Source organism: Panicum virgatum, chromosome 9N (genome assembly GCF_016808335.1).
Source record: "Panicum virgatum strain AP13 chromosome 9N, P.virgatum_v5, whole genome shotgun sequence".
Lineage (NCBI taxonomy): Eukaryota > Viridiplantae > Streptophyta > Magnoliopsida > Poales > Poaceae > Panicum > Panicum virgatum.
The window spans coordinates 70,507,599-70,533,532 of NC_053153.1; the positions used below are offsets into that span (position 1 = coordinate 70,507,599).

The 25,934-nt window shown below is 48.1% G+C and overlaps 1 protein-coding gene across 8 annotated transcripts; it reads left to right on the top strand.

Annotated features, from left to right (window-relative positions):
* Window positions 1–1,175: 1,175 nt before the first annotated feature.
* LOC120691697 (importin-4-like) lies at window positions 1,176–14,918 on the top strand. 8 transcript variants are annotated; one of them, XM_039974854.1, is made up of 23 exons: window positions 1,206–2,319; window positions 3,059–3,347; window positions 4,000–4,095; window positions 4,645–6,344; window positions 7,505–7,637; window positions 8,533–8,669; window positions 8,768–8,813; window positions 9,427–9,642; window positions 9,724–10,227; window positions 10,341–10,475; window positions 10,606–10,821; window positions 10,897–10,986; window positions 11,088–11,329; window positions 11,404–11,492; window positions 12,056–12,096; window positions 12,223–12,253; window positions 12,340–12,462; window positions 12,547–12,761; window positions 12,869–12,964; window positions 13,051–13,163; window positions 13,931–14,066; window positions 14,155–14,259; window positions 14,330–14,918. In XM_039974854.1, exons 4-23 carry the CDS (start codon window positions 6,070–6,072, stop codon window positions 14,528–14,530), a joined length of 3,144 nt encoding a protein of 1,047 aa, XP_039830788.1. In that variant the 5' UTR covers window positions 1,206–2,319; window positions 3,059–3,347; window positions 4,000–4,095; window positions 4,645–6,069; the 3' UTR covers window positions 14,531–14,918. The 8 variants fall into 8 exon arrangements, with proteins under 8 accessions (XP_039830781.1, XP_039830788.1, XP_039830787.1 ...); XM_039974853.1 differs by having other exon boundaries at window positions 3,059–3,150; window positions 3,261–3,347; window positions 4,000–6,344; XM_039974852.1 differs by having other exon boundaries at window positions 3,024–3,150; window positions 3,261–6,344.
* The last annotated feature ends 11,016 nt before the right edge of the window (window positions 14,919–25,934 follow it).

Genomic DNA, 25,934 nt, shown 5'->3' on the forward strand with positions numbered 1-25,934 from the left:
TTTCTTGGTATACTTGATATTGCTTTAATTAGATGGATTTCATTACAAGCTAAAACTGCATTCTTTGTGGGACAAAATTTGAATGCCAAAAACTATACTTATTTTGGAATGGAGGGAGTATCATATACAACTTATGGACCAAATTCAACAAAGCCTAGCAAGAAAGCCCCAAATGCAAAAGAATCATTCTCTCCGTCTCTGCTCGCGGCTCGCCCTGAGCCCCCTGGCTCCGTGTTCGCCCCAGTGCACCTCCGGCCCTCGGCTCTGAGCCCTCCGCCTTCGGCCCGCGGCCTTTCGCCTGTCCCCTGGATCGGCGTCTGGCGGCACTCCGGCGACCGGCGTCCGGCTCTCTCATCCTGATCACCTCCCCAACTCGGCAACGACAACTCCGGCAGGGGTAGGCCGCAAGCCCCTCACCGTCCCAGTGCCAGCGCCCCAGCATCAGTGCGAAGGAGGCCGCCACCGGTTGTTATTCGCACCGTTCAACTGCACTATTGTTGCACGCTCGGCTGCAGCTACCGCGTGTTGCGGCAGCGCAAAATGGCGGTGGCAGCTGCAACAGTAGCCGAACGGTGCGATTATGAATTTGTTATGCAACTTATCGTCAACTATACTGTGTATTAGCTTCGAATTTTTTTTTTTATGTTTGGTATACCCAGCCGCAAATTTCTGGCTCCGCCAATGCTTGGTGAGAAGTTCCGATAGTGAAGATGGTGCCGTTGGTGACGCTTCGAGAGAGACGGTGGCGGTGGCTTTGTCTTGGTGACTTGGGGTCACTTAGTCTTTGCTTGCCGGAAGTCTCGGTGGCGAAAGCAAGAAATGCGAGCAAAAAAAACCATAGAACTTTGGAGGAGGTTACTAGGTTAGGCCCAGACCGATATTTTAGAAGAGAGGACACTGCGCTGGGCTGGACTATACTCGAACGCGATCATAATTGGGCCCATTCCCACCTCTAGCTAGCGCGGACGGCCCGCCCGACGCTACTCGAGCAGTTTCCACCGCTTGCCAGGGCTGCCGCCTGCCGGCTGCCGGAATAATAAATAATCTATCTATATTATAAAGATTGAAAGAATTAAAAAATTTTGTCATCAAAACTAATCTCACTTTACCTCTCACAGAGGGCCCATCTGTCCAGTTCTGTAAGTTTGACAGGAGGGCGGCAGACCGAAAAAATTAGCACTAGCAAAATGATTCCGCCCGTTCTTGCTATTTTTTTTCACCGAGGCTATCCATTTACCCGCCCGCGTACCCACGCCATCCACTCTCCGATCTCTCGCGCAATCACCGGCGAGCTGCGGGGATCCGCACCATCGCAGGCGCACGATTTGCGGGCAAATCGAGCCGCCGAAGACCCCCTTCCTCCTCCGCTCCCCCCTGGCCTACAGGCGGAGCGAACGCGCGGACCTTCAGATGCGACGAGCTGCGACTCGCGGATCGATCCGGCGGTCGGCGGAGACCTCCCCCTCGCTTGAGCTCCGTTCGCCTCCTGCCTCCCCCGCCCGTGCCACCAACGCGGGGCCGTGCGTCCATGCCTCCCCGCTCCGGCATCCCCGCCGTGCCTCCCAGCCGACATCCTCGCGGGCCCTTACAGCCGCCGGGCTCCCCTGCTCTCTGCTGCGCTCGCCGATGCCTCCTCCAACTCCAACGTGCCGGCGCCCTCGAAGTGGACGGCGACACCCCCGATCCGGCGCCTCCATGACGATCCGCTCCGATCCGTGCCCGCCCCGCCCCGCCCCGCCCCGCCCCACGCAGGCAGCACCACCTCCCTCCTCGCGGCAGCCGCCGCGGCTCCTGCCCGCTCCATCGCCGGCGGCAACCAGGGCGCCGGTCGGACGAGCTCTCGCGACCTGCGCCCCCGCCCATCCATCTCCGGCGGCCTGCAGCGACAACACCCGACGCCAGACGAGGTCGTTTCAATGCCGGACTAGGACGTCCCCCGAGGCCCCACCCGCTGACAGACGCCGCCGCTGCACCAGCGCCCGATTCTCCCAAAACCCTAAGCCATGAGGCCGGGATGGAGGGGGAGATAGGAGGCGCGCGGCATGGTGGGTGCGATGTCCCCGGCGGCGTCAGCGAATCTGGCTGCCTCATGTGGCTGACCGTCAATGCACGCCGCAACCTCGAGGTTGCGCCGCCGGGCCCTTCTCCTCCACGAGCTCCTCACCGTCGGCCTCGGCTGTCAAGCATGCCTCCTGCGCCACGCCCTCACTTCGTCGACTGCAATGGGCAAATGTGCTGATGCACCCGAACATCACCCACTTTAAGGAGATGAGTGAAACAGAGGAGGACAGAGCAATCGTCAGCAACTTTGTGCTCCAGGTGAATAGAAGTTTGATGTCCTTCCTTTCCGTTTCAACAAGTCTCTGGCAAATACATGCTCCAGGCTTCCAGTTCAATTCATTTTAAAGTTTCCTGGATGAGGATTCTTATTCGGAGATCAGGATTTATGATCTTTCTGAATCTATCAATCATTATGGGACATTGGACGCCATTAAATTTTTAGCTCAAAGGATTACATGTAGAGCAGTTCAAATTTCCATTTTTTTGTATAGATTTTCCTTTCATCATTCAGAATTATTACATGTATTATGTTTCTGAATAGTGATAATTTGGTTTGAAGTTCCACTTCCTCAACATTTTACCTGAGAGGGGTATAGAACAATTATGCAGTAGCGTACTCCTGCAGAACTCTATGACTCTGCTTTACTATGCTGATAATACTTTTGTGTGTGTGGACTGTGGAAGAAGCAGAATGCATGTTAGGCTTAAATATGACTCAATTTTTACTTTGCTTTAGCTCTTAGTCTGGTTGTAATACAAGAATGGGCTCTATTCTTTTTTGAAGCATGAACAGAGGTGGTAACTGGTAAGTCAAGGAACTGGAACTGGAACTGGAGTGAGTGATTCTTTTAGTGTCTGATGTTGAATAGCACCACCCTTCTGACATGTAGTTGAATCCATAGGTTTCTTTAGCAGTATTGTATGTTTTACTGATTAATGGAGTAAATTTTTACAACTCGAAGGGTGCATATCATCAACTTGGAAATATGTATATCAGGAATTCTTCGGTTGCACAAACAGCTTCATGCAGCCTAGAGGATATGGAGGCGCTGCTGCTGGAGGACCTGTGCTCCTCCACCAACAACAATGGTTGCTTCAGCGAAATGAGAAATTAGGATGACCTCATTATCTTTACACAGAGTGCTTTATTCCTCTCTTTGTGCAACTCAATAAATGAACCTGAATGTCTGTTCTTGCAGTTACTAGCCCCTGATACCAGCTGATTGGTCAGGCTAGCAGTTGAGATCGGTCAAGATGTTGGTGTGCTAATGTCAACTGGGAAACTTGTACTCATTTTCCTGCTTTTGTCTACTTAATGAACCTTTTCATTTTAATTTCTGCATTGGCAATACATTTTTTTTATCTTTATTCCATGTTTATATTTGTTGTGGCTGGTCAAATATAATTTTTTATATTATCAAGATTGTTAAAATTTGTGCATTTCAAATTGTATTATGCTGCAATTGGTAATGCTCTGCAATAACAATGGCAATAGGTAGCCTTTTTCTATTCAAATCCAGTAAACTGGTTGCCATCCAAATATGCATGGAAATCACTTGGTAATGGTCATGGTGATGGATTCTTTGTTTGACCTTGTTGTTATGCATGCAGCACATTTATACTTTTGATGTTCATTGATTTTTGGAAAGAAGGTTAGTACAAGGGAGCGAAATTTAGTTCAGTGTGCTGCTTAGTTCTCAAGCTTGAGAATCACTACCATCAGATATCAACTGTGATTATGCTTATATATGTAAGAACTGAGAAGTAAATCTAAGTAAGTCCATTGACTACGAACATTAAACTATGCATGTTGGTGGACTGTAACAAATCTGAATGATTCTATATATTTTCCTTTAGCTTGTTGCTTTATTTTCTTTGTAATTATGCTCAAGTAAACCAGCTCTACACTTTATGATAAATATCTACCATTCTTGACAGACAATGATAGGTGTGAGGAGATCTACATGATCTCTGAGCTATTACCATAGGGAGGCTAATTTTCATTCCCAATCGATAGAGGAGGCAATCATATGCGTAAGTTGAATTTTTATTGTTCTTCATGTTTTGATTGCCTAAAGGTTGAACTATTGAAATAGAGTGTGGAAGTTAGGCTTGTGTGGGTTCCATCGGAATGGTTATTCTGAAGATATGCATGTGTGGGTTCACAGGTAGTACAAAATTTAAAAAGATATGCCAAGTTTCAAAAAATGCTTTTCCATTGAGTTCCTAAGTTTTTGTGAGTATAAGATGATTTTACAGTTTTTCAAGCAGATTGCAGAAATATTTATCTTCGCTTGGAAGCTTGGTTCTGGCAATACTTCTTGGTTGGTGCATTTGTCTTGTTTATATTAAGGCTTCTTATTTATTATCGTTTTGTGCAGTTAAATCATAAATATGTAGGGTATGATTGGCCTTCTATATATAAAGTTGGTTTGATATCTCTGCAAATAACATGTACAACCTCAAGATTGTTGGTTGCATATGTTCAGAGATGCAACTTCCAGTCTAAGAGATATTAGTATTGCTTTTTCCATATGGAAATTTGCTTTTACACCAGCGATATTTTTACTTGCAATTTTACAGGATCTGATTGGGCTGGTCAGACAAAGCAAAATGACTGCTTCCATGGTCCACACTCCATTATGCTTGCAGAATAGAATTCAATTAAGGGAATTGATAGCCTACTCTTGCTTTATGATCATGAATTTGTTTTCCTGATAACAAGAATCACCTCTTATATTGAACCAGTTCGTTGACAGTTAGCCTTTCATGGGCAATTGTCCATATGGATTGACAATGTTAACCCTCATTTTTTGACCTTTTAATGCCCTACTATTAGCTCAATGATAAGGCAACATTCCAAGCCAATAAAGGATGTACAGCCTGTTCGGCTGGCAAGGTTAGGCTGGGCTGGAGCTGCGGCAGATCAGCCAGCCAATCAGCCGTCGGTGATCTAAGAGAGGGATAGCACATAGAGGTGACAGAGAGGGGCGATTGCCGAACGGCTGGACGGCTGCCTGGGCTTAAGCTCAGCCAGAATCACCCATCTGAACAGGGCCGTAAATGTTGATGATCATATTGGAGGCAAGATCGTGAATTGAAATAGAGTAAATATATGGCCGGCCCTTGATGAATAGAACAAATCAGAATTTTTTTTCTTACTACAAAGAGAATGCTCTGGCCATATTATGAAATATTTGTTCTTTGATTGATTACTGATTACTCTTACAGTGAGGATGATCGATGTCTATGAATACATCAACAACTATAAATACAAAGAATATTACATATAGAGATGTCTTGGAATCGTAAGGAATGTTTATGCTACAGTTTTCAATAATCGTGATGTGTAATGACATGCATTTATTTAGTCATGTAGTTATGTGTTATCGTGGTCCTTCTAATCATATATTGTCGTGCAGGTCACGCGCTTGAAGATTGAGAGTTCTTATGGCCTATTGGAATATTTTTATATGTTAGAATTCATAGTGATTGAATATATGTACGGTATTTTGTAACATTTTCAGATGCTAGAATTCATAATAGTTGAATATATGTATAACGTATAAACATACTTAGTGTGCCTTGATTTATGAAGTGACTGTTATCAGATTCTACAGTTCCGTATGAGTCCCTGAATTAGTTTCTATTAGATTAGATTAGATTAGATTGGATTGCTATGATATTAATAAACAAATTTAGTTTTTAGTAATCGTTCGATGCAATCCAGTTATTTTTAAAATATTTTTTAAGCATGTGTCTGTGGCACGTGCAATTCCACTAGTAAAAATAAAAAAGCTTTAAAAGGAAAAAAGAATAAAGCAAGAAAACAAAAACGAAAAGACAGCAATTTCCCAACCTCCCGCCGCGCCGCCGCTACAGCCCGAGCGACCGCGCCTCCAAATCGATAGGGTTTTTGCTCTCCCCCGTTAGCCCGCTGCCGCCGATCGCAGCAAAAGTGAGGCTCCAGGCGGCGGGAAGCAGCAGGAGCAGCAGCACGCGGGAGAAATGGCGCAGTCGCTGGAGCTGCTGCTGATCCAGTTCCTGATGCCGGACAACGACGCGCGTCGGCAGGCGGAGGAGCAGATCCGGCGGCTGGCGCGCGACCCGCAGGTGGTCCCGGCGCTCGTCCACCACCTCCGCACGGCCAAGACGCCCAACGTCCGCCAGCTCGCCGCCGTGCTACTCCGCAAGAAGATCACCTCCCACTGGCCCAAGCTTCCCCTGGACTCCAAGGCGTCCCTCAAGCAAGCCCTCATCGACTCAATCACGCTCGACCACAGGTCCTTTACTAACCACCTTTCCCCCAACCCCTTCTTATTCCTTTCCGTATGTCTGTCTTAGAATTTTGCCGCTTTCAATTCACTCAAGCTGCGCTTTTGTGCCGCCTAAGGGACGCTTGATTGTGTGTTGAACTGATGAATTCGTGCTGATTATGGAATTGAATTGAGTTAGCAAGATAGAGTTTTGATGTTTATATTGGGACCACAGTTGCTCTTATAGTTTCATATGCCAATTGGATGGACATTCTGCTGGTGCTTCACTCAATATTGGATGAGTATTATGTAGATTACGATCTGCCCAAGATATTCTCGATTTCTCATGACAATATATTTTCCCCTGAACTAAACTAATTCATAGTTGCTCTGGTGCTTATTAATTCCAGGGCCACAGTGCATGCTTTGTTCAATGGTTACATAGATAATGTGTTATTGTCAAACTATGGTAACCTTCCATTCCTGGTTACTTAAGATGTTTAGTGAAAGCTGCTTAGTTCTTATTAGTGACACATCTTTTATTACAACTTGCAACTTACGCTCTCGCGGAAATCCCTTTCTAAGAGTTTAGGCAGGTAATAACTGACAAGTGGAAGCAAAGAATGCAGGGATTGATATATTTTCTTGTGAATATTTCAGAATTCCAAAAGCTCTTCATACCTCATTCAATGGCATTGAATCCTTTTGTAGGGCTCTTTTTCACCCTAGTCCCTAGACATAGAAATGCCCTTTTGAGCCGAGACCCCCCCCCACACACACACACTAAATGTCACAATTGCAATTTCGAGTCCACCCAAAACTATTAGAAGTATTGTAGAATTTCTTCTGGGAAACGAAGCTTTGCAATACTTATTCTGACACCTAGACTCACAAATACGTGTAAATTGTTAAATTCACCTTCTAAGTTTGCATGGTATGAGCATTGGTTAGTGCTTACCATTAATTGGTCACCAATGACTGGATCTGGTAGGTGCATGTCTCTACTACAGCCAAAACTAATCAGAACCTGATGAGATCCATGAGAGATCATTGGTTTCATGGGGGGGGGGGTGCAAAATGTTGCATATGAAACATTGAACCTGTCATTTGTTTTCATCTGCCCTATAATTTTGTGTTCATATGTACTTCTATTACGCTTAGAGTTCTCTGTTTGTTTTCTTATGCAGTCATCCTGTAAGGCGAGCTAGTGCAAATGTTGTGAGCATTATAGCTAAGTATGCTATCCCTGCAGGAGAGTGGCCAGAGCTGTTACCTTTCCTTTTCCAATGCAGCCAAAGTCCTCAGGAAGATCATAGAGAAGTAAGTCGATTTGGTGAAGGGTTATTCCTACCATGTAGATGCATATATACAGTATTCATATTGAAAAATAATGAACTATATGTTACTATTTCCAAATCCATTAGTAGCTATTTTTTATGCTGGTTTGCCAAACCTAATGCAACCCTCCTCCTTTACCCGGGCTTGGGACCGGCTATGTTGAGACGACTTAGGAGAGAGAGAGAGTCTTCCAGTCAACATAGGTGGAGTTAAACACCTATTTGCTTATATTAGATGAATTTTAAAATTTACCTGTAGCAAAATCCTATTTGCAATGTCATTTTCGTTTATTTGCTCTAGATTTCTGAATTCTACCATGTTTTGGTACCCTGATATCATATCAGCGGCATGTTGGTTAGCCCTTTCATAATTGCTTGCTATGCACATCAATCTGATAGGAAGGAATAAAGGCTAAATCTTAGGAGATAGGTAGATGGTCTGTACACTGTACTACTGATTTTTTTATATGCTTAAAATCCTCTCTGTTTCATTTAAACATCCATTATAATTTTTGCATGCTGATTAACGACACAAACAAATGCCGGAAGTCACACTGTTGATGCACATGTGAAAACTAATTTGGCATGGTACCATTTTCTATGTTTGTATTCCTAGACGTTTCTACTTGCTGCTCACTTCCCTATCTTTCAGACAATGTATCTGTTGATATCAGTTATTTTTCTTGGCTTAGTAGTATATACTGGTATGGGCAACCATTTTCAAGCCCTGTATTCTATGGTAATTTTGTTTGTTAGTAACATTTTTACATTTTCAAAGGTTAATTGTACAGGAAGTAACTGCTGCATTATCTATGCAAACAAAAAAATAATGGTGCTGACAATCTCAATGGTTTGTTATCATTTTATTTTCTTTGCAGGTGGCTTTGATTCTTTTCAGCTCCCTTACTGAAACTATCGGGGCTACGTTTCAGTCTCATCTGAACAATTTGCAACCTATTTTGCTGAAATGTCTGCAAGACGGGACTAGTTCTCGAGTCAGAATTGCGGCCTTAAAGTATGGCTAAATTTGGTGACTGAAAGCTTATCACAAATAATATATCTTGCCAGGTGTTGCTGTGGCTAAACTACTTCTTTTCTCTCTCTATGCAACAGGGCTGTTGGATCTTTCATAGAATATGTCAATGATGGAGGTGACATTGTAAGTTTTACTCGTCAGCTGTGATTTTCTTAAAATTTTCTCTTTGGAGTTAAAAAATGCACTGCTTTTATGATTATTCTAATTGGCCCTACTATTTTGAATATTTTGTTTGTTATTTAGATCTGTGTTTTGTTTACAGCAGTTGGTCCTACAGTATTTTCCTAGTGTTTGCTATTTCACTCACATACCTTAATAATGATGTTCTCTCTTGTGTCTATCACAACATAGGCTTTGACTCATTGCTAATGTTTACTACACTAACCTTTCATGCCTATGAACATATTTGCATAACAAAAGCTTTTCCTTGAGATAAGTGCAGTTCCATCAAGCTATTTATTGTCATACTGCCTGAGAAATTGCATTGGGTGTTTGAATTTAATTATTATGTTGGATCCACATGATATTCTTTCCAAATATGAAATTGTTTTTTTACGTACAGTGTGACCATTGTTACTGACTTACTGTACACAGATAGTATTTTCTTAGAGTTTTGTGCACTTGTTTTAAATGTCCAATTTATTGCATCCTCCACTTCCTGCTTGCATCTTGCAATGTGGTTTCGTGCTTGGTCTTGCAGAGTATACCATTTGACACATTGCCACTGGCTATGCAGGTCAAAATGTTTCGGGACTTTGTTCCCAGTATCTTGAATGTATCAAGGCAATGTCTTGCTAATGGCGAGGAAGATGTTGCTTCAATTGCATTTGAAATTTTTGACGAACTAATTGAATCTCCAGTGCCACTTCTTGGTGACTCTGTAAGGATAATTGTGCAATTCTCGCTGGAAGTTTCTGCAAACCAGGATCTGGAAATAAATATAAGGCAGCAGGTTTTGATCAGCACTCAGCATCCTCTAATATGTCTCCATATGATTTGCAGCTTACTGACTTGTTACAAATGATTGTTTCAGGCTATCCAGATAATTTCATGGCTTGCAAAGTTTAAAGCATCTTTCTTGAAAAAGCACAAACTGGTTGTACCTATCCTGCAAGTTATGTGCCCTTTGCTTACGGAAACAGCTAATGAAGATGAAGACTCTGATCTAGCAGCAGATCGCTCTGCTGCTGAAGTCATTGATACGATGGCTATCAACTTACCAAGACACGTTCTTGCACCAGTTCTTGAGTTCGCTTCTGTGAGCTTTCATCACATTAATCCTAAGTATCGTGAGGCTGCTGTGACATCACTGGGTGTTATTGCAGAGGGTTGTTGCGAACATTTGAAAGATAAGTTGGAAGATTGTCTGAAAATTGTTTTGGAAGCATTAAAGGATCAAGAGCAAATGGTTAGAGGCGCTGCGTCTTTTGCTCTTGGTCAGTTTGCTGAACACCTGCAACCAGAAATTTTGTCTCATTATGCGAATGTACTTCCATGCATCCTAAATGCTCTTGAAGACCCATCAGATGAAGTTAAGGTATCGCTGCAGATGATGTTTTCTGTTCAAACTGGGCAGCAACCTTTTCCATGATGCTTTAGCTTCAACAAGAATTTGGAAAATATAAAAAATTAATGCATTTGTTCTTGCAGGAGAAATCATATTATGCCCTTGCAGCATTCTGTGAGGACATGGGTGAAGATATCCTGCCATATATAGACCCCTTGATATGCAAATTGGTTATGTCTTTGCAGAGCAGTCCGCGGAACTTGCAAGAGACATGCATGGTGTGTGTAGTAATAAATAATACTAAATAAGACGCACTTTTTTGAGCACTGATGAATCTTTGGCAAGATGATAACCCCCCCCCCCCCCCCCAATCATCTTTTGTTTTAACAATGATGATATTTTCTGCAGTCTGCAATTGGCTCCGTGGCCGCTGCTGCAGAGCAGGCTTTTACCCCATACGCAGAAAAGGTCCTTGAAATGATGAAAGGTTTCATGGTGCTCACTAGTGACGAAGATTTGTGTGCAAGAGCTAGGGCTACCGAGGTTGTTGGGATAGTAGCCATGGCAGTTGGCAGAGCAAGGGTTGAAGCGATACTGCCCCCCTTTATCGAGGCTGCTATTGCCGTGAGTTGTAGTTACAGTACCTTTGGACACTTTTACAGTGTTTAGTCCAACTCATTATGCTCTTTGTACTTGCAGGGTTTTGGATTGGATTACAGTGAACTTAGAGAATATACTCATGGTTTTTTTAGCAATGTTGCTGAGATCTTGGGTGATAGTTTTACACAGGTAATAAGGGGAACTTTTTTTAGCAAATGAAGGGACTTTATATTTTATTCAATTTCCGAGTGATGTTTATGTTTATTGAAATGGATTGTTGTGTGTTGCAGTATCTTCCTCATGTTGTACCTCTCGTATTTTCTTCCTGCAACTTGGATGATGGTTCTGCTGTGGATATTGACGATGCTAATGATGAAAATGGATTTGGTGGTGTTTCCTCTGATGATGATGATGTTAATGATGAACCAAGAGTTAGAAATATCTGTGTGCGGACTGGGGTATTAGACGAGAAAGCTGCTGCAACACAGGCTATTGGTTTTTTTGCACTACACACGAAGAGTGCCTATGCTCCGTATCCTTGAAAAAGCCCTAACATAATGCTCCAGTCACAGTTTCACCTTTCAAAACTTCCTTAACTGACGCTAGGTATCTGGAGGAGTCGCTGAAGATTTTAATCAGGCACAGTGGGTATTTTCACGAAGATCTGAGGCTCCAGGCAGTCATTTCTTTAAAGCGTAATTTACACCCTACTTCTCTTAGATGCATTTTTAATTGGGCCTTTGTTTCCTTTGTTCTGTACTGTCAACACTGTGGAAATTTCATTGTCAGGCTAAGTGATTCATCAAAAATAAATGGTGGTTGCTTTAACTCCCAAAACTGACCCACGACACAGCGCCCATTCGTTTCGCGTGCGGGAAGTAAGAAAACAAATAGCCATAAAAGTATAGTGAATGAAATTTAATATGTACTTCAACAGAAAGAAATATAGGGTGAAAAGGGGCAGGATAATCACGTGAAAGTGTAGCCTTTTAAATGATGTATTTTTATGGTCGTGTAGTGAGGTTCCTTTAAGATTTGACAGAAAGATTATTTCAGATTGAAACTCCAAAAGTTAATAGAACATTAGGTACGCTCACAGGTTCACCCAATGATAGTTCAATCCTAGGTGTACACAGTAGGGTATTACTATGGGAAGGGATCAAGGTATTAATGCTACTACGACAATGATTTTGACACATTCTTTTTTTTTGGAGTGATCCATATAATATGTGATTTACAGTGTTATCCCTTCTTGCAGATATCCTAACTGCAGTTAGGGCAATACCTGCTACACATGCTGTAAGTATTTTGTTTTGCTAAATATTCGTATGCTACATCCTTCACTCGTTCCATCAACTTAAATATGATTGTTGTAAAAAAAACATTGAAATTCTGATGGAAAATAAGTTTTTTTGTACCATGCAGGATGTACAAGAGAAACAGAAGGATGTCCTTGGTAAATGCTGGATATAAATATCACCACATTTTAAGTTCATTTGCCCTTTGTGATATCAAACAACCATGCTGTGCTTGCTTTTCCAGATTCGGTTCTGAACATCTGTATTAAGACCATGACAAAGGATGATGACAAAGAGGTAGTTGCACAAGCTTGCATGAGTGTAGCAGACATTGTGAAGGACTGTGGTTTTGCTGCAATTGAACCTTGTAAGCTGCACCTGTCCAGCACTAGTTTGCCTCAAAATACTAGGCTTTGTTGTTAAGAAGTATCACTTTTGTGCTTTGTTTCAGACATACTAAGGCTTGCTGAGGCGACACTGGTTCTTTTGCGTCAAGAATCAAGTTGTCAGCAAGTAGAGTCAGATGGTGAGGATGATGGCGACATTGATCATGATGAAATCCTCATGGATGCTGTTTCAGATCTATTGCCAGCTTTTGCAAAAGTGATGGGTTCTTATTTTGATCCTATCTTTGCAAAATTGTTTGATCCATTGATGAAATTTGCTGTATGGTTACTATCCCCCTTACCTATGCACACATGCTCCATATTCCCATTTGTTAAATGTGATTAATTAAGTTTGAAATTCGAAACTATTTCCTGGAATAATTGCAGAAATCTCCCCATCCTCCCCAAGATAAGACTATGGTTGTTGCAACCTTAGCTGAGGTCGCTCAGGAAATGGGTGCTCCAATTTCTGCTTATGTTGATGTATGTTTCTAGCATTCTTGAGATTTGTAAAAACTGTATCATTTCAATGGCCCTATTCATGCTTTTTCATTTTGATTTTTCTTCAGAAGATAATGCCTTTGGTGTTGAAAGAGCTTGCATCATCTGATGCTACTAATAGGAGAAATGCTGCTTTCTGTGTTGGTGAGATTTGCAAGAATGGGGGTGCTGCGACACTAAAGTATGTATTGAGTTATGCTAGAATTATCATATTTCATGTCTTGCCTTGAAGCACCTGACCATCTATGTACACTTCTCTCTTGCACTTTCCTAGTATGAAGTATACTCTTGTTTTAACTTTTAAGGTATAATGCATATTACTGCATTAGTGATAAAAGAATACATGGTGTGCACTATGTTTTTGTTATGTTCAGAAAAGCTAGCTGATAAAAAGCAGTTTACTAATTTAATTGCTTAACTCCAACAATTTTCTTATAGAAACAAGGGAAGGCGGTATCATGTTCACTGTATCCATATTCCATATATTAGATTAATGTCAGTGAGTGAGCAGTTGATTAGAATTATTGTTGCCTCTAATACTTCTCAATTGCCATAGTATCTGAATTATGAATAGGCTGCAAGACCCATAGGTTGTTCTAGGTTACCTTTTCATGACTGAAGCCTAGCAGTAACCATGACGTGGCAAGAGTGTCTTTCAAAGTTCTTGTCAAAAAGACCAATAGATCAAACCATTTTTCCCCTCTAGAGAATAGCTGCTAAGAATTTGTTGATAAAGTTGAACACTGTTCATAGATGTAAAGTGCTCTCACATACTAAACTGTAGGAAGAGGGCAACTAAGAATCACTAGACATGCTTAGTGCTGTTCCATTTTATAGCCACGAATAAGTTACTTAATATCTCAGATTACTAATTAGAATCCAGGGAAACCTGAAGAGTTATCATCATGTAAATTCATCACTCACTACTTATTGTTCATCTTTATGCAGGTACTATGGGGATATACTTCGTTCTCTGCATAATCTGTTTAGTAACTCCGAATCAGATGATGCAGTGAGAGATAATGCTGCTGGTGCTATTGCTAGGATGATAATGGTGCAGCCTCAGTCAATTCCTCTCAACCAGGTTCGTATGACATTTTAACTGGTATGTTTGGACAGCTTTCTGTTTCAGATTTTAAGAGGGTAACGAACACTTGGTTTCATTCTTATAGGTTCTTCCGGTATTTATTAAAGCATTGCCACTAAAAGAAGATCATGAAGAATCAATGCCTGTCTATAGTTGCATCTGCAGTTTATTACTATCATCGCATCCCCAGGTGATTCTCACACCAGATATCTATTATCAGTATTATTCATGGGCTGAACCTAAGTGCGTTACTGTTGCAGATCCTTCCTCTTGTGCCTGATGTGATACATGTATTTGCCCAAGTGGTGGTATCCCCAGACGAGAGCGATGAAGTCAAAACAAATATTGGCAAGGCTGTATCTCACTTGATATCTGTCTATGGCCAGCAAATGCAGCCTATACTGAGTGCACTGCCACCAGCTCATGCAAACGCATTGGCAGCATTTGCCAGTAGAAGATGATCACTGAGAAGCAGCATTTCTTCAATTCCTTGTTCTGTTGGATTGTTTTGGTTGTCAAATGATTGCCATTTTCTGAAGGCCATCATTCGTGGATTCTGGTTAGATGGATCAAACCAGATGGGATGTCTGCATCGGACATGGGTGCGAGTAGAATTCTTGTTTCCCTTTTTGGAGTCAGTGGTGCTCATTGGACCTGTGTGTGCGGTCGATGGTGCAATCCTTGGCCAACAGCGCATTTGCCCAGTCTGCCTGTATTCAGGTTCCGGTTTTGGTTGTTTCTTATGCTTGGTTTCATAATTCTTTTACCTGGCTGTGCGATTCATTGATTACTGTTGTATATAGAACAGAGTATTTTTGAAAGAGAATATGGCTGGAAATTGTAGATGCATTCCAAAGGCAATAGCCGAGTACATATAGGCAAGGAACCCTAGGGGTTTATGGAAATACCAGCAATCAAGGGATCCTTGCCGTTTACATGAGGGAGCATTTAGACCTAGGGCCGGCACACACATCCGGTGTGGATGGTGGCTAGGCGCCATGGGCCCTGAAGGCCAAACCAAGCACAGCCCATTACGGGAACTACATAATCCTCTAACACGTCTTCGCAGTCTGATCGGCAGCACCGTGAACGTTCAGACTGGACCTGAACTCAGCGAAGACCGTCGAGGGAAGGCCCTTGGTGAAGATGTCGGCGTACTGTGACGTGGTCGGCACATGAAGGACACGAACATCACCAGTGGGAACCCGCTCTCGGACGAAGTGGAGGTCGATCTCGATGTGCTTGGTGCGCTGATGCTGAATGGGGTTGGAAGACATGTAGACGGAGTTGATGTTGTCGGAGTAGACCAAAACAGCTCGACGAAGAGGGACGTGAAGTTCCTGGAGAAGCTGTTGCAGCCAAGACACCTGTGCAACAGCATTGGCGACAGCGCGATACTCAGCCTCAGCACTGGAGCGCGAGACGGTCTGCTGCCTCTTGGACGACCACGAAACCAGATTATCACTGAGGAACACGGCATAGCTCGAGGTGGACTTACGTGTGTCAGGACAACCAGCCTAGTCAGCGTCAGAGTAGACCACCAGCTCAGTCGACGAAGAAGGTCGCAGAAGAAGCCCGAGATGAAGAGTGCCCTGTATGTAGCGCAAGATCCGCTTGAGAGCAATGAGGTGTGGCTCTCGAGGATCATGTATGTAGAGGCAAAACTGCTGAACAACATAGGCAATATCTGGCCTGGTGAAGGTGAGGTACTGCAGCGCTCCAGCAAGACTCCGGAAGTCTGTCGCATCCTGAACAGGGGCTCCATCAGCAGATAGCTTCGGATTGCAGTCGACCGGTGTGGAAACAGGCTTGCAGTCAGCCATGCCAGCACGAGTGAGAATGTCAATCATGTACTGGCGCTGTGAAAGAAGCAGACTGTCACCAATGCGCTGAACCTGCATACCCAGAAAGTGATGAAGCTCTCCCAGATCCTTCATAGCGAACTCCCGCTAAAGGGCTCCAATAGTCCGCAGAAGGAGCTCATCAGAAGACACGGTCAGGACAATATCATCCACATAGAGGAGCAGATAAACAGTGTCTGAACCATGACGGTAGATGAACAATGAAGTATCTGACTTGGCTTCAACAAATCCCAGACTGAGCAGGTAACTGGCAAAGCAGCTGTACCAGGCACGAGGCGCCTGCTTAAGTCCATACAAAGACTTGTTCAGTCGACAGACAAACTCCGGGTGAGAAGAATCCTCAAAACCAGCAGGCTGAGAGCAATACACGGTCTCCGACAAAGTCCCATGAAGGAATGCATTCTTCACGTCGAGTTGATGAATGGGCCAGCGGTGAGAGAGAGCTAGTGGCAGAACTGTGCGAACAGTGGCAGGCTTCACAACTGGACTGAAGGTCTCGTCAAAATCAACACCTGGACGTTGAGAGAAACCAAGGAGAACCCATCTGGCCTTATAGCGCTCGAGAGAACTATCAGCTCGGAACTTATGCTTGAAAATCCATTTACCCGTAACAATGTTGGCCCGTGGCGGGCGCGGAACAAGCTCCCAAGTGGAGTTCTGCTGGAGAGCACGAAACTCCTCGTCCATAGCAGCGCGCCAATTAGGGTCGGCGAGGGCGCTGCGATAGGTATTCGGGATCGGGGACAATGGAGCAGCATGAAGAACCGGTCGGGGAGGCATCCAAAACCCGCTCTTTGCGCGAGTGCGCATGGCATGGTCATTGACCACTGGCGTCCGTGGAGCAGCTCCCTTGGGCAGGGGTGGGGAAGACGAGTGCTCCGGCAGAGGCGCAAAGACTGGCGGAACACGAGGGGCACGCTGGGTGTAGACGCACTAAATGTCCCGGAATGTTCCGTACAGAGGGTGGGGCGCCAGCAGGAGCCGGACCGTCGGAGGCCGCGCTTGGCAGCGCGGACGAAGGCGAGGAGCCGCCGGGGGCCCATGTGGCAACGCGGTGTCAGGCGCCACCTGTGGCGGCGGGGTGGCGCCAGCAGGACTGCGCTCGGCGAGCAACGGGCTCGAGCCAGCGCAGCGAAGATGTGCACCTGCAATCACAGGGGGTTGTGACGGTCCAACAGGAGCCGGCACAAAGTCAGTGCTGCCCAAAAACTCGAAGTCCGCCGGGGAGACAGGCTGGGAATGCTGCTCAGCGAAAGGAAAGGAGGCCTCGTCGAAGATGACATGACGAGAGATGATGACCTTGTTGGTGGCAAGGTCGAGACAGTGATAACCTTTGTGATGAGCAGAGTAACCTAGAAAAACACACAAGGCTGAGCGAGGAGCTAGCTTGTGGGGAGCGGTGGCAGACAGGTTGGGGTAGCATGTACACCCAAAGACCCGGAGGTGGTCGTACTTCGGCGCGGTGCCGAAGAGGACGAGGTGTGGTGCTGCAGAGTCGAGTGTTTTGGTGGGTAACAGGTTGAGAAGGTGGGTAGCAGTGGAGAGGGCTTCCACCCAGAAGGAAGGAGGCGCTGAAGCCTGAAATAGAAGGGAGCGAACAACATTATTAGTAGAACGAATAATGCGTTCAGCTTTACCGTTCTGGGCGGAGGTATATGGGCAGGACACGCGCAAGTGGACGCCGTGTGTTAGGAAGAACGTGCGGGCGTTGGAGTTGTCAAACTCCTTACCGTTGTCGCACTGGACTGCCTTGACTGTGACGCCGAACTGAGTTTGCACATAAGCGAAAAAATGAGTGAGAGTGGTGTATGTGTCAGACTTGAGGCGTAAAGGAAAAGGAAAAGTCCACAAATAGTGCGAATGATCATCAAGAATAACAAGATAATATTTAAATCCAGACACACTGACAACTGGAGATGTCCACAAATCACAGTGTATGAGATCAAAATTATTTGACGCACGAGATGATGATGCACTAAAAGGGAGGCGAACATGACGCCCAAGCTGACACGCATGACAAAGAGAGGACCCGCCATCACTGGAGCACGCCGGAAGGAGAGGGGTGAGCTTGCTGAAAGCTTCGCGACCTGGGTGACCGAGGCGACGATGCCAGAGTGAGGTGGTGGAGGTGGCGAGCAGGGAGTGAGCAGCAGCTGGAAGATGCAGTGGATAGAGCGGCCCGGAGCTATTACACCTGACGATCAGTTTCCTAGACAGGAGATCCTTCACAGAACAACCAGAAGGGTCAAACTCCACAGAGCAATTGTTATCGGTAGTGAACTGACGAACATAAATAAGATTCTTAATAAGTTGAGGCGAAACCAAAACATTATTAAGGCGTAAAGATGTATGAAGGTCAGTGGAGCCAGTCACTGACAAGCAGAAGAGAACCATTACCAACAACAATAGAAGATGGAGTGAAAGACTGGGGTGGTGAAGAATGAGACAGGGCTGTCAAGTGAGAAGTTATATGAGATGAAGCACCTGAATCAAAGTACCACTCCGTAGTCTGAGGCTGGTTGAGCGTCATGGTGCTGAATGTCGAGGCGAGCGACTGCTGGTCCCAGGATGGAAGGCCAGCAAGCGGGTTGTAGTAACCCGGGGCTGGGGCAGACCACTGGCCGGAGTAGGCGGCGCTGGGAGTCGGTGGAACCGTCGGAGGCGGCTATGGAGGCGCGGTCAACAGGGCCTACTGGTAAGCAAGTAGCGCCTGCTGCTGCGCCTGCTGTTGCTGCGCCTGGTGCTGCTGCGCCTACTGCGGAGGGCGCGCTGGAGGGGGGCGGTTGCCCGGCCACATCTGGATGGACCCTGTCCAAGGGTTCCAGAAGGTCGGCCAAGTGCCGGGCTGCTGCCCCCCCTTTTGCGCCGCCGGTGGGTTGCTGAGAAGACGCGCCGGTGTCCTTCTTGTTGCCACCGCCGCACTTGCTGCGGCGACTCTTGGAGGGCTTCGCCTGAGCGCCCCCAGAGCCAGAGCCGCCGCCGCCCTTGGAGTTGCCGGTGCCGCCGGAAGGAGAAGAAGCAGCGGCCTGGGTGGCGACGAGGGCAGTCGGTGTCGCCGCCTGGTGCGCGAGGGTGAGTTCCTCCAAGCGCAGGGCCTCCTTCGCCTCCAGGAAGGAGGGGAAGGGTTGGCTCCGCCGAAGGTGAAGGCCGATGTTGGCGTAGCACTCGTTGAGGCCTCGGATGAGGTTGAAGACGCGAGTCTGATCCGAGACAACCTCGCCGAGCGCGCCAAGGTCGGTAGCCATCCGCTGGAGACGCCTGCAGTAATCCGTGATGGAGAGATCACCTTGGGAGAACCCGCGGAACTCGGCGTCGAGGTAGAGGGCGCGCTTCTCGCGGTTGCCGAGGAACTGTGTTTCCACGGCAAGCCAGGCGTCGCGCGCAGAGATGGCACCCGTGGAGATGGTGTCGGCGAGATCATCGGAGATGGAGCCGAGGATCCAGGACTTCACGACGCAGTCCATGCGCGCCCAGTCAGGTTGGGCAGCAACAAGAGGGGCGTCGGAGAGGACGTGGTCGCGGAGGGAGAACTTGCCGACGATGAGGAGGAACTGATCCTTCCAGCGCGCATAGTTGCCGGAGACATCGAGGACAACGGGGATCAAGCTCCGGATGTTCTGGACCACCACCGCCTGTGCGTGAAGGTTCACGATGGCCACAGCAGGGCGTGGTGTAGATCGCGGGGCCCGGAGTCAGGAGGGGTGCCGTCGGCATCCCTATAGTCGGCGTCGGTCGGAGGGGAGAGCGGCGTCGCGCTCGCGCTCGGCGCGCGCTAGGGCGTTGCGCGCGCGAGCGGCGGTGGCGTCGCGCTCTTTGGCCGCCGCGGCGGCCTCCTCTTCCGCCTGAGCGGCGTGGGCTAGGGCAGCCTTGCGCGCCGCCCGGCGTTGCGCCTTGGCCGCGGCCGCGGAGTCGGCGGCGGCCTTGGCGGCTTCGGCTTCCGCGGCGGCGGAGGGCGAGAGGGAGCTGGCCATGGTGGGTGCACGGCGGCTGTCGCGCACAGGGGAGGAGAGAGGGCGCGGCGCGGTAGAGAGCGCACGTGCAGAGGAGGGTGGGGGCGCGGCGCGGCAGGGAGCCGGCGCTCGCGCAGGGGAGGGTGGACGCGGCACGGCGGATCGCCGGCGCGTGGGCGCTGCACGACGAGGCCGGCGCGCTAGGGCAGCAGAAATCGAATCAGGAAAACCCAGACTCGTGATACCATGAAAGAGAATATGGCTGGAAATTTTAGATGTATTCCAAGGCAATAGCTGAGTACATATAGGCAAGAAACCCTAGGGGTTTATGGAAATACCGCCAATCAATAGATCTTTGCCATTTACATGAGGGAGCATCTAGACCTAGGGCCGGCACACACATCCAGTGTGGATGGTGGCTAGGCGCCATGGCCCAGAAGGCCAAACCAAGCACAGCCCATTACGAGCACTACATAATCCTCTAACAATTTTATATAGAATATATGGCCTTTTGCAACTTTATCTGTGTAGGAAATTTTGTATGCTAGATACTGCTCATACTACTTGTGAGCACTTGTGTGATTATTCGTCCGGATTACATAGCCTTGTCGTGCCCAAGTTGGAAAAAAAAGGCGCCCCTTTTGCTGCGAATAGAAAACTAATGTGATGGATCAAAGAAATCAAAAGAATCAGAGCTTGTGCGAAGCTAAAGCGATTAGCCGGTGTAGCGTGTGAGCAGCGTGGCCATGCGCCCGTCGTTGATCGCGCAGCTGCGCTGTGCCGGTTTGGGAAACTTTTGTTTCTTCTTGACTAAGGATTAGGCCGGGACGGGAACCGGAGCATCGCACAGGTCGCCGTCCCCCGTCCGCGCTCCACGAACCATCAGCAGCTGGGTGCTCTTCTCCCTTTTGGATTAAGGCCGGCCGGTCGATCAGCAAAAGCCCGATCCAGTGGTAAAGCTCGCGATCGATGATCCCACAGTCATCGGATCGATTGGTCCTTTCCTGCCTGCTCGCTCACCCTGCCTTTGGCCATGATTTGCAACTGGCTCACACTAACACGATGACCAGAGTCTCTCTCAAAACTTTCACTAATCAGCTTTTAGTTTTTCCAGAAAGCAGAGACTCTGGTCACCGCCGCCCAAGAATGGCCACGTACGTACATGCGCGGGGCTCCAGTGTAGCTGAAGCCACTCAGGCTGCCAGGCACTCACTGGTCACCGCCGGCGACAGCATGCAACGAGCGTGATCGGACGGCAGCGGCGCGCGGCCAACCCCAGGTTGACACGCACGGGGCGACAGCAGGGACGAGGCGGGCCGGCACGATCTCCGGCCGGATCCGCGGCCTGCCACGGCCAGGCCGCCCCACTCACTACCCCCGCGCCGCGAAAGCCTACGGCACCGCCATTTTTGGCATCCCCGCGCCCCGCGCCGGCCGCGGCCATGTGCGCCCCCAGGCAAAGGCTCGGCCCGGCCGGGGCGGGGCGGGCATTTTTCCCGCGCGCCCCATTGGCTGGCTACCCGCGAGCAGGCAGGCCGACCGCCCCGGCGCATGGATTGCTCGGCAGCTACCAGCTATACTCGTGCGTGTAGCACGTCCTGCACACTTGCACGGGCCAGGAGGCAAGAGGGCACCGGCACCGGCGACGTACGGGATCGGGGCAGCTAGCTAGGGAATGATATGGGAGCTCGTCGTCCATGGAGCACCGTCGCTCGGTCGGGTTGCATTGCATTGCCTTGCCTTGCCTGCTACTGCTAGCTTTTGCTGTGTACAGCGGATAGATGGCGATCGTCTGGGCAGGAGCGGATCCGGATGGCCCCAGGATCGGGGCCTGTCCTGGTAATTGCGCGCAAGATTCGGTGGCTTGCAATCCAAGGGGGATTCTGATGGCACTTGCCGTGGATTTCCGGTCCTGCATGCATGCTGCTCTGCAGTCTGCACCGCCCAGCGCCTGCGCTAGGGATAGGGAATCCATCCGCGCGATCTCTCCTCTCTCGCTTTTTTTTTTCACCTTTTCGCTAACGCACAGTTTAAAAAGTTGCTGCTGGATCATGCTTGCATTGAGCTTTCTTCTCAAACAAGGCGGGAGCATTCCTGCTGCTAATTGAAATTGAAACTGTGCGAGATTGTATTGGAATGGAATGATCTCTCTCTCCCACTCTCCCTCTCTCTCTCTCTCTCAAAAAAAAAAAAAGAAATAGTGATATACGGATGCAGGTTGAAAAAACATGACAATCGATGGTGTAACTACCAAGAACAACAAAAGGCCTGAAAGCCGCAACAGAGCCCAGTTAAGGAAGAGCCAAGAAATCCCCGCCACAATCCCAAGGCATGATCTGTGAAACTCATGATTGCCTTGAGAGAAGAAGGTCCATTTGCAACAATTTCTTCTCGTGAGTTATCTGCTCCGAGCTTTGCCAGAATCTTAAACCTGAAAGAGATGGATTCCACAACTGTATTTTTTTTTTGTTCTGAATCGGTTCTAGTACAACTGTATCTTACTCTTCCAGCCGAGTTGAAGGAGACAATGCACGAGCATAGCAGCCGCGCGTGTTCGCTCCCTCCGCCTCCACTTGTTCGGTCTCATCTATCCCTGGCGGCGCGGGGGTTCGACACGTGGCACGAGGTGCCCCAAGCATGCATCGAAACCTAACGAGAAAAATAGCGATCGATCGTAGGAAATGTAGCCTGTGACGGGGTGCTTACAAAGCTACAGAACCGACAACGACCTACAAGTACAGCCTCAAGAATGAAGGCTCCAAGACTGTATTTCTTGCTGAACATACAAATACTGTTTTTTTTATAAAAAAAACCCCAAGTACTGTTTCTGAGTGCCTGACAGCCTGAGATATCCGCCTTCAGGAGCCTGAAGATCTGAATGAACTGAAGAAGCATTTGTCAGCTTCAGAACCTTGCAAGATGGCACTTGTAGCAGTACAGATACAGTTAAGTATTCACATGATTTTTTTTCTTCCATGAGCGAGATATTTTCACATCTCGCCTTAGACGTCCAAAGCTGCCTACTCTGGCAAAGTACCAAAGGACGATGGCGAGGAGGGAGGGCGTGCCTTTACAGAGCCACAGAGGAAAGGAGAAAGAAGGGCGGGCAAGAGCTACAGTAGCAGCAGGCAGCCTAGGAGCGGAGGACGTTACCTTACCCTTTTGCTCGTGTTTTCAGACTCCACGTACGCTTCTCTCGCACCTACCCGAACGCGGGCGCGTACTTGCCGCCCAACTGCACAGGAAAGCAGTGCTCGGCGGCTGCCCGGCGGGAGCACCGACCGACTTGTCAAAAGCTGCTGCTCCTACGCTCGTGCCGACCCCTGGTTGGTCAGTTCCGCAGCTCGCTGCTCGACCTGTTTCCACCCACACAATCCTCTAAGGGCACGTACAGCCGTTTATATTAGTCCATGAAAGTAAAATGAGCTGTCGTGGTCATTATTAAATGAGAAAAGAGTGTGTTAAATATTATATAAACTATCTACTATATCTCATCACTGCTTTGGCTCATACTTTCATACAAAATAAAATCAGCTAGAGTATGTATTAAATATCATAAACAAATAACAATTGTTTAAACTGTTGCAAAATTATTTATTTAATTGTTTGTGTATGTCAAATTTACTATAGCTATCTAAACTGTTGTACATGTCCGTATCCCATCATCATAAAAAAACTTGACTCCTAATTCTGGCTGCACCTCACCGGCGCGGGCTGATTACAGACAGAAACCCGTGCCTCGTCCGGGTCGTCCGGGTAGGTAGGGGTATCTGCCTCCGAAGTGCGCGAGGAAGTCGCACGGTTTGTATTCTCGACATGGGGCAGCGCTGGATCGCACGTAGCTAGAGCTCCAGAGATGCGGCAAAGCGAGGCGGGTTGTTAGGCGAAGGCCGCGCCAGCGCCACACCGAAAACGCCCAAGATCACGTTCGTTTGCCCGGTCCTCGGCTACCGGAGTCGTGGCGGACGACTGGCGACTGATTCAAGCGGCAGGCAGGCAGCGGCTGTTCGAGGCCAAGCACCCTGGAGCTAGGAAGGCCAAGCGCCCGGCGGCGGGGCGGCGCGCGCTGCCCCCTGTCACGGTTCCCCGCCGTTGGCAGCACACATGCATTCCCCGCCGGGCGCCACCGGCAGGCACGTTGCTGGCGTGAAGCGTCGTCGGCACCCCGAGCGAGCCTGCCGCGTAGCCATACTACCGTAGTTCTAGAAACCGAACAAGCAGCGCAACCACTCCGCTATTGAACTCTCCCCTGTCCTCGTCGCCCCTTGCCTCTCCCCTCCCACCGGCTGCCCTCGGGCGGGCGGGCGGCGCGGCGCCCGCGAGAAATCCACTGGTCGTCTGGTCTGGTCCGCCGAACGGCAGCATGCGCGCGGGCGTGTGGAGGGTGCGTGGAGGTGGAGCAAACCAAGCAGCCCCGGCGCGGGGAGGCGGGCGGCGCGGCGCCCGCGAGAAATCCACTGGTCCGCCGAACGGCAGCATGCGCGCGGGCGTGTGGAGGGTGCGTGGAGGTGGAGCAAACCAAGCAGCCCCGGCGCGGGGCCGGTGCGCTGCGCTGGCCGCTGGTGAGGCAATCAGGCAGAGCCGCCCGGACGCACGCCGCCCCCGGCGCCCTGTGCTAGTAGCCGCGAGGGGCAGGAGGATTCAGGATTCGCAGCGTGGCAGGGCGAGCGCTGCGGCGCGGCGCGTGGGAACAAGGCCGGATTCCGGGGTCTTTGGAAGCTGCCGGGCAGGCCGTAGCTTAGCTCGGGTGGTTCGTTGCGTTGGGTCCTTGTGCGGCCTGCGCGCTAATCGGGCAATTTGTCTTGGCACGCACAGGGCTCAGAGGCCAGAGCGAGGCGCTGCATCTGCTAATAATGAGTGATGGCTCGCAGGACCATGCTGCTGGATAAACCTACTGCTTCGGTGCCTTTGGGTGCAGCGGAATGGCGTTTATCTTAGGTTATATAGTCGGATCGATGGAAGCACGTTCCTATTAGCTAGTACTCCTACTTTTGTTGTCTCCTTGAGAACCGCTGCATCATATCAAGAAATTATTTTCCCCCAAGTGTTCTTTTCCAAACAGCTATGGGCTATTGTTCTTCTTCACAGTTTCTTATCAAGTGACCAAGGGATTTCTCGTCTACTTTAGGTATTTTTTAGAGAGAAGACAAATTACCAAGAATTCCCAACCAAGCTGAATAGTATTCACCCGAATCGAGGTTACTAGTACGTACCAGCTACAGCAGTAGTAGTGAAGGAGAATGATTTTTGCAACGCACAGAACTCATCTCTCTCTCTCTCAGAAACACTGAACTCATCTCATTTGCATATATATACACTGAACCGGCGCTGGGAAGTACCGAGTCCTCCGTTCCTCCAAGTACTACTAGTACAGTAGTAAGAATTTCAAATCGAGGAGGACGGAAGCATGACAGGAAAATTAATCATTGGCAAGCTGGCGGCTCATATGCATGATACGCTCTTGGAACTTGCGAGAATCTACGCCATGCGTCTGATCTGTTCAAAGTCAGAGACGCAGCTAACCGATTTGATGCCCTTTCTCTTCCATTCCTCTGCTTCCCCCTTACAAACCTACCACAATCTTAAATCTTCATTCGAAGACCAGTACACCATCTCTGAAACAAACTACTGAACGAGCAGCTCTTCTCTCAATTAGCCAGGCACGGACAAAGGAACCATCCATCACCTCCTTCCAGCAATCAATTCGTTTTTTTCTTTGGATGAATTGTTACGGTTGACACCGAATTCGCGGTTATGAGAACATGAAAATGTGTCGCCGCCTCCTGATAAGCGCAAGCGGATAGAACATATTCACCGTTTTCGTGCCGCAGATAGTGTGCGCGCCACGACGGATAGGAACGGAACGGTGCAAATATACTGTCCCCACAAAATTTTTCTTTTGTTCACAAAGTTTTTTTTTTCCGGAAATGTCCGGTTGGAATGCGCATATGTCACGGAGGGGCCCTCACCGGCGGCAAAAGTATTTGTTCTCCCCCCGTGCCAGTGAGCAGAGCACCACCACACCTCCCCGTCCGCGCCCTACAAATACCCCC

Coding starts and splice junctions, on each gene's coding strand:
- LOC120691697 (XM_039974847.1), top strand. CDS start 6,070: ATGGCGCAGTCGCTGGAGCTGCTGCTGATCCAGTTCCTGATGCCGGAC. Junction 7,638..8,532: donor CTCAGGAAGATCATAGAGAA/GTAAGTCGATTT, acceptor TTTTCTTTGCAG/GTGGCTTTGATTCTTTTCAG. Junction 14,260..14,329: donor TACTATCATCGCATCCCCAG/GTGATTCTCACA, acceptor TTACTGTTGCAG/ATCCTTCCTCTTGTGCCTGA.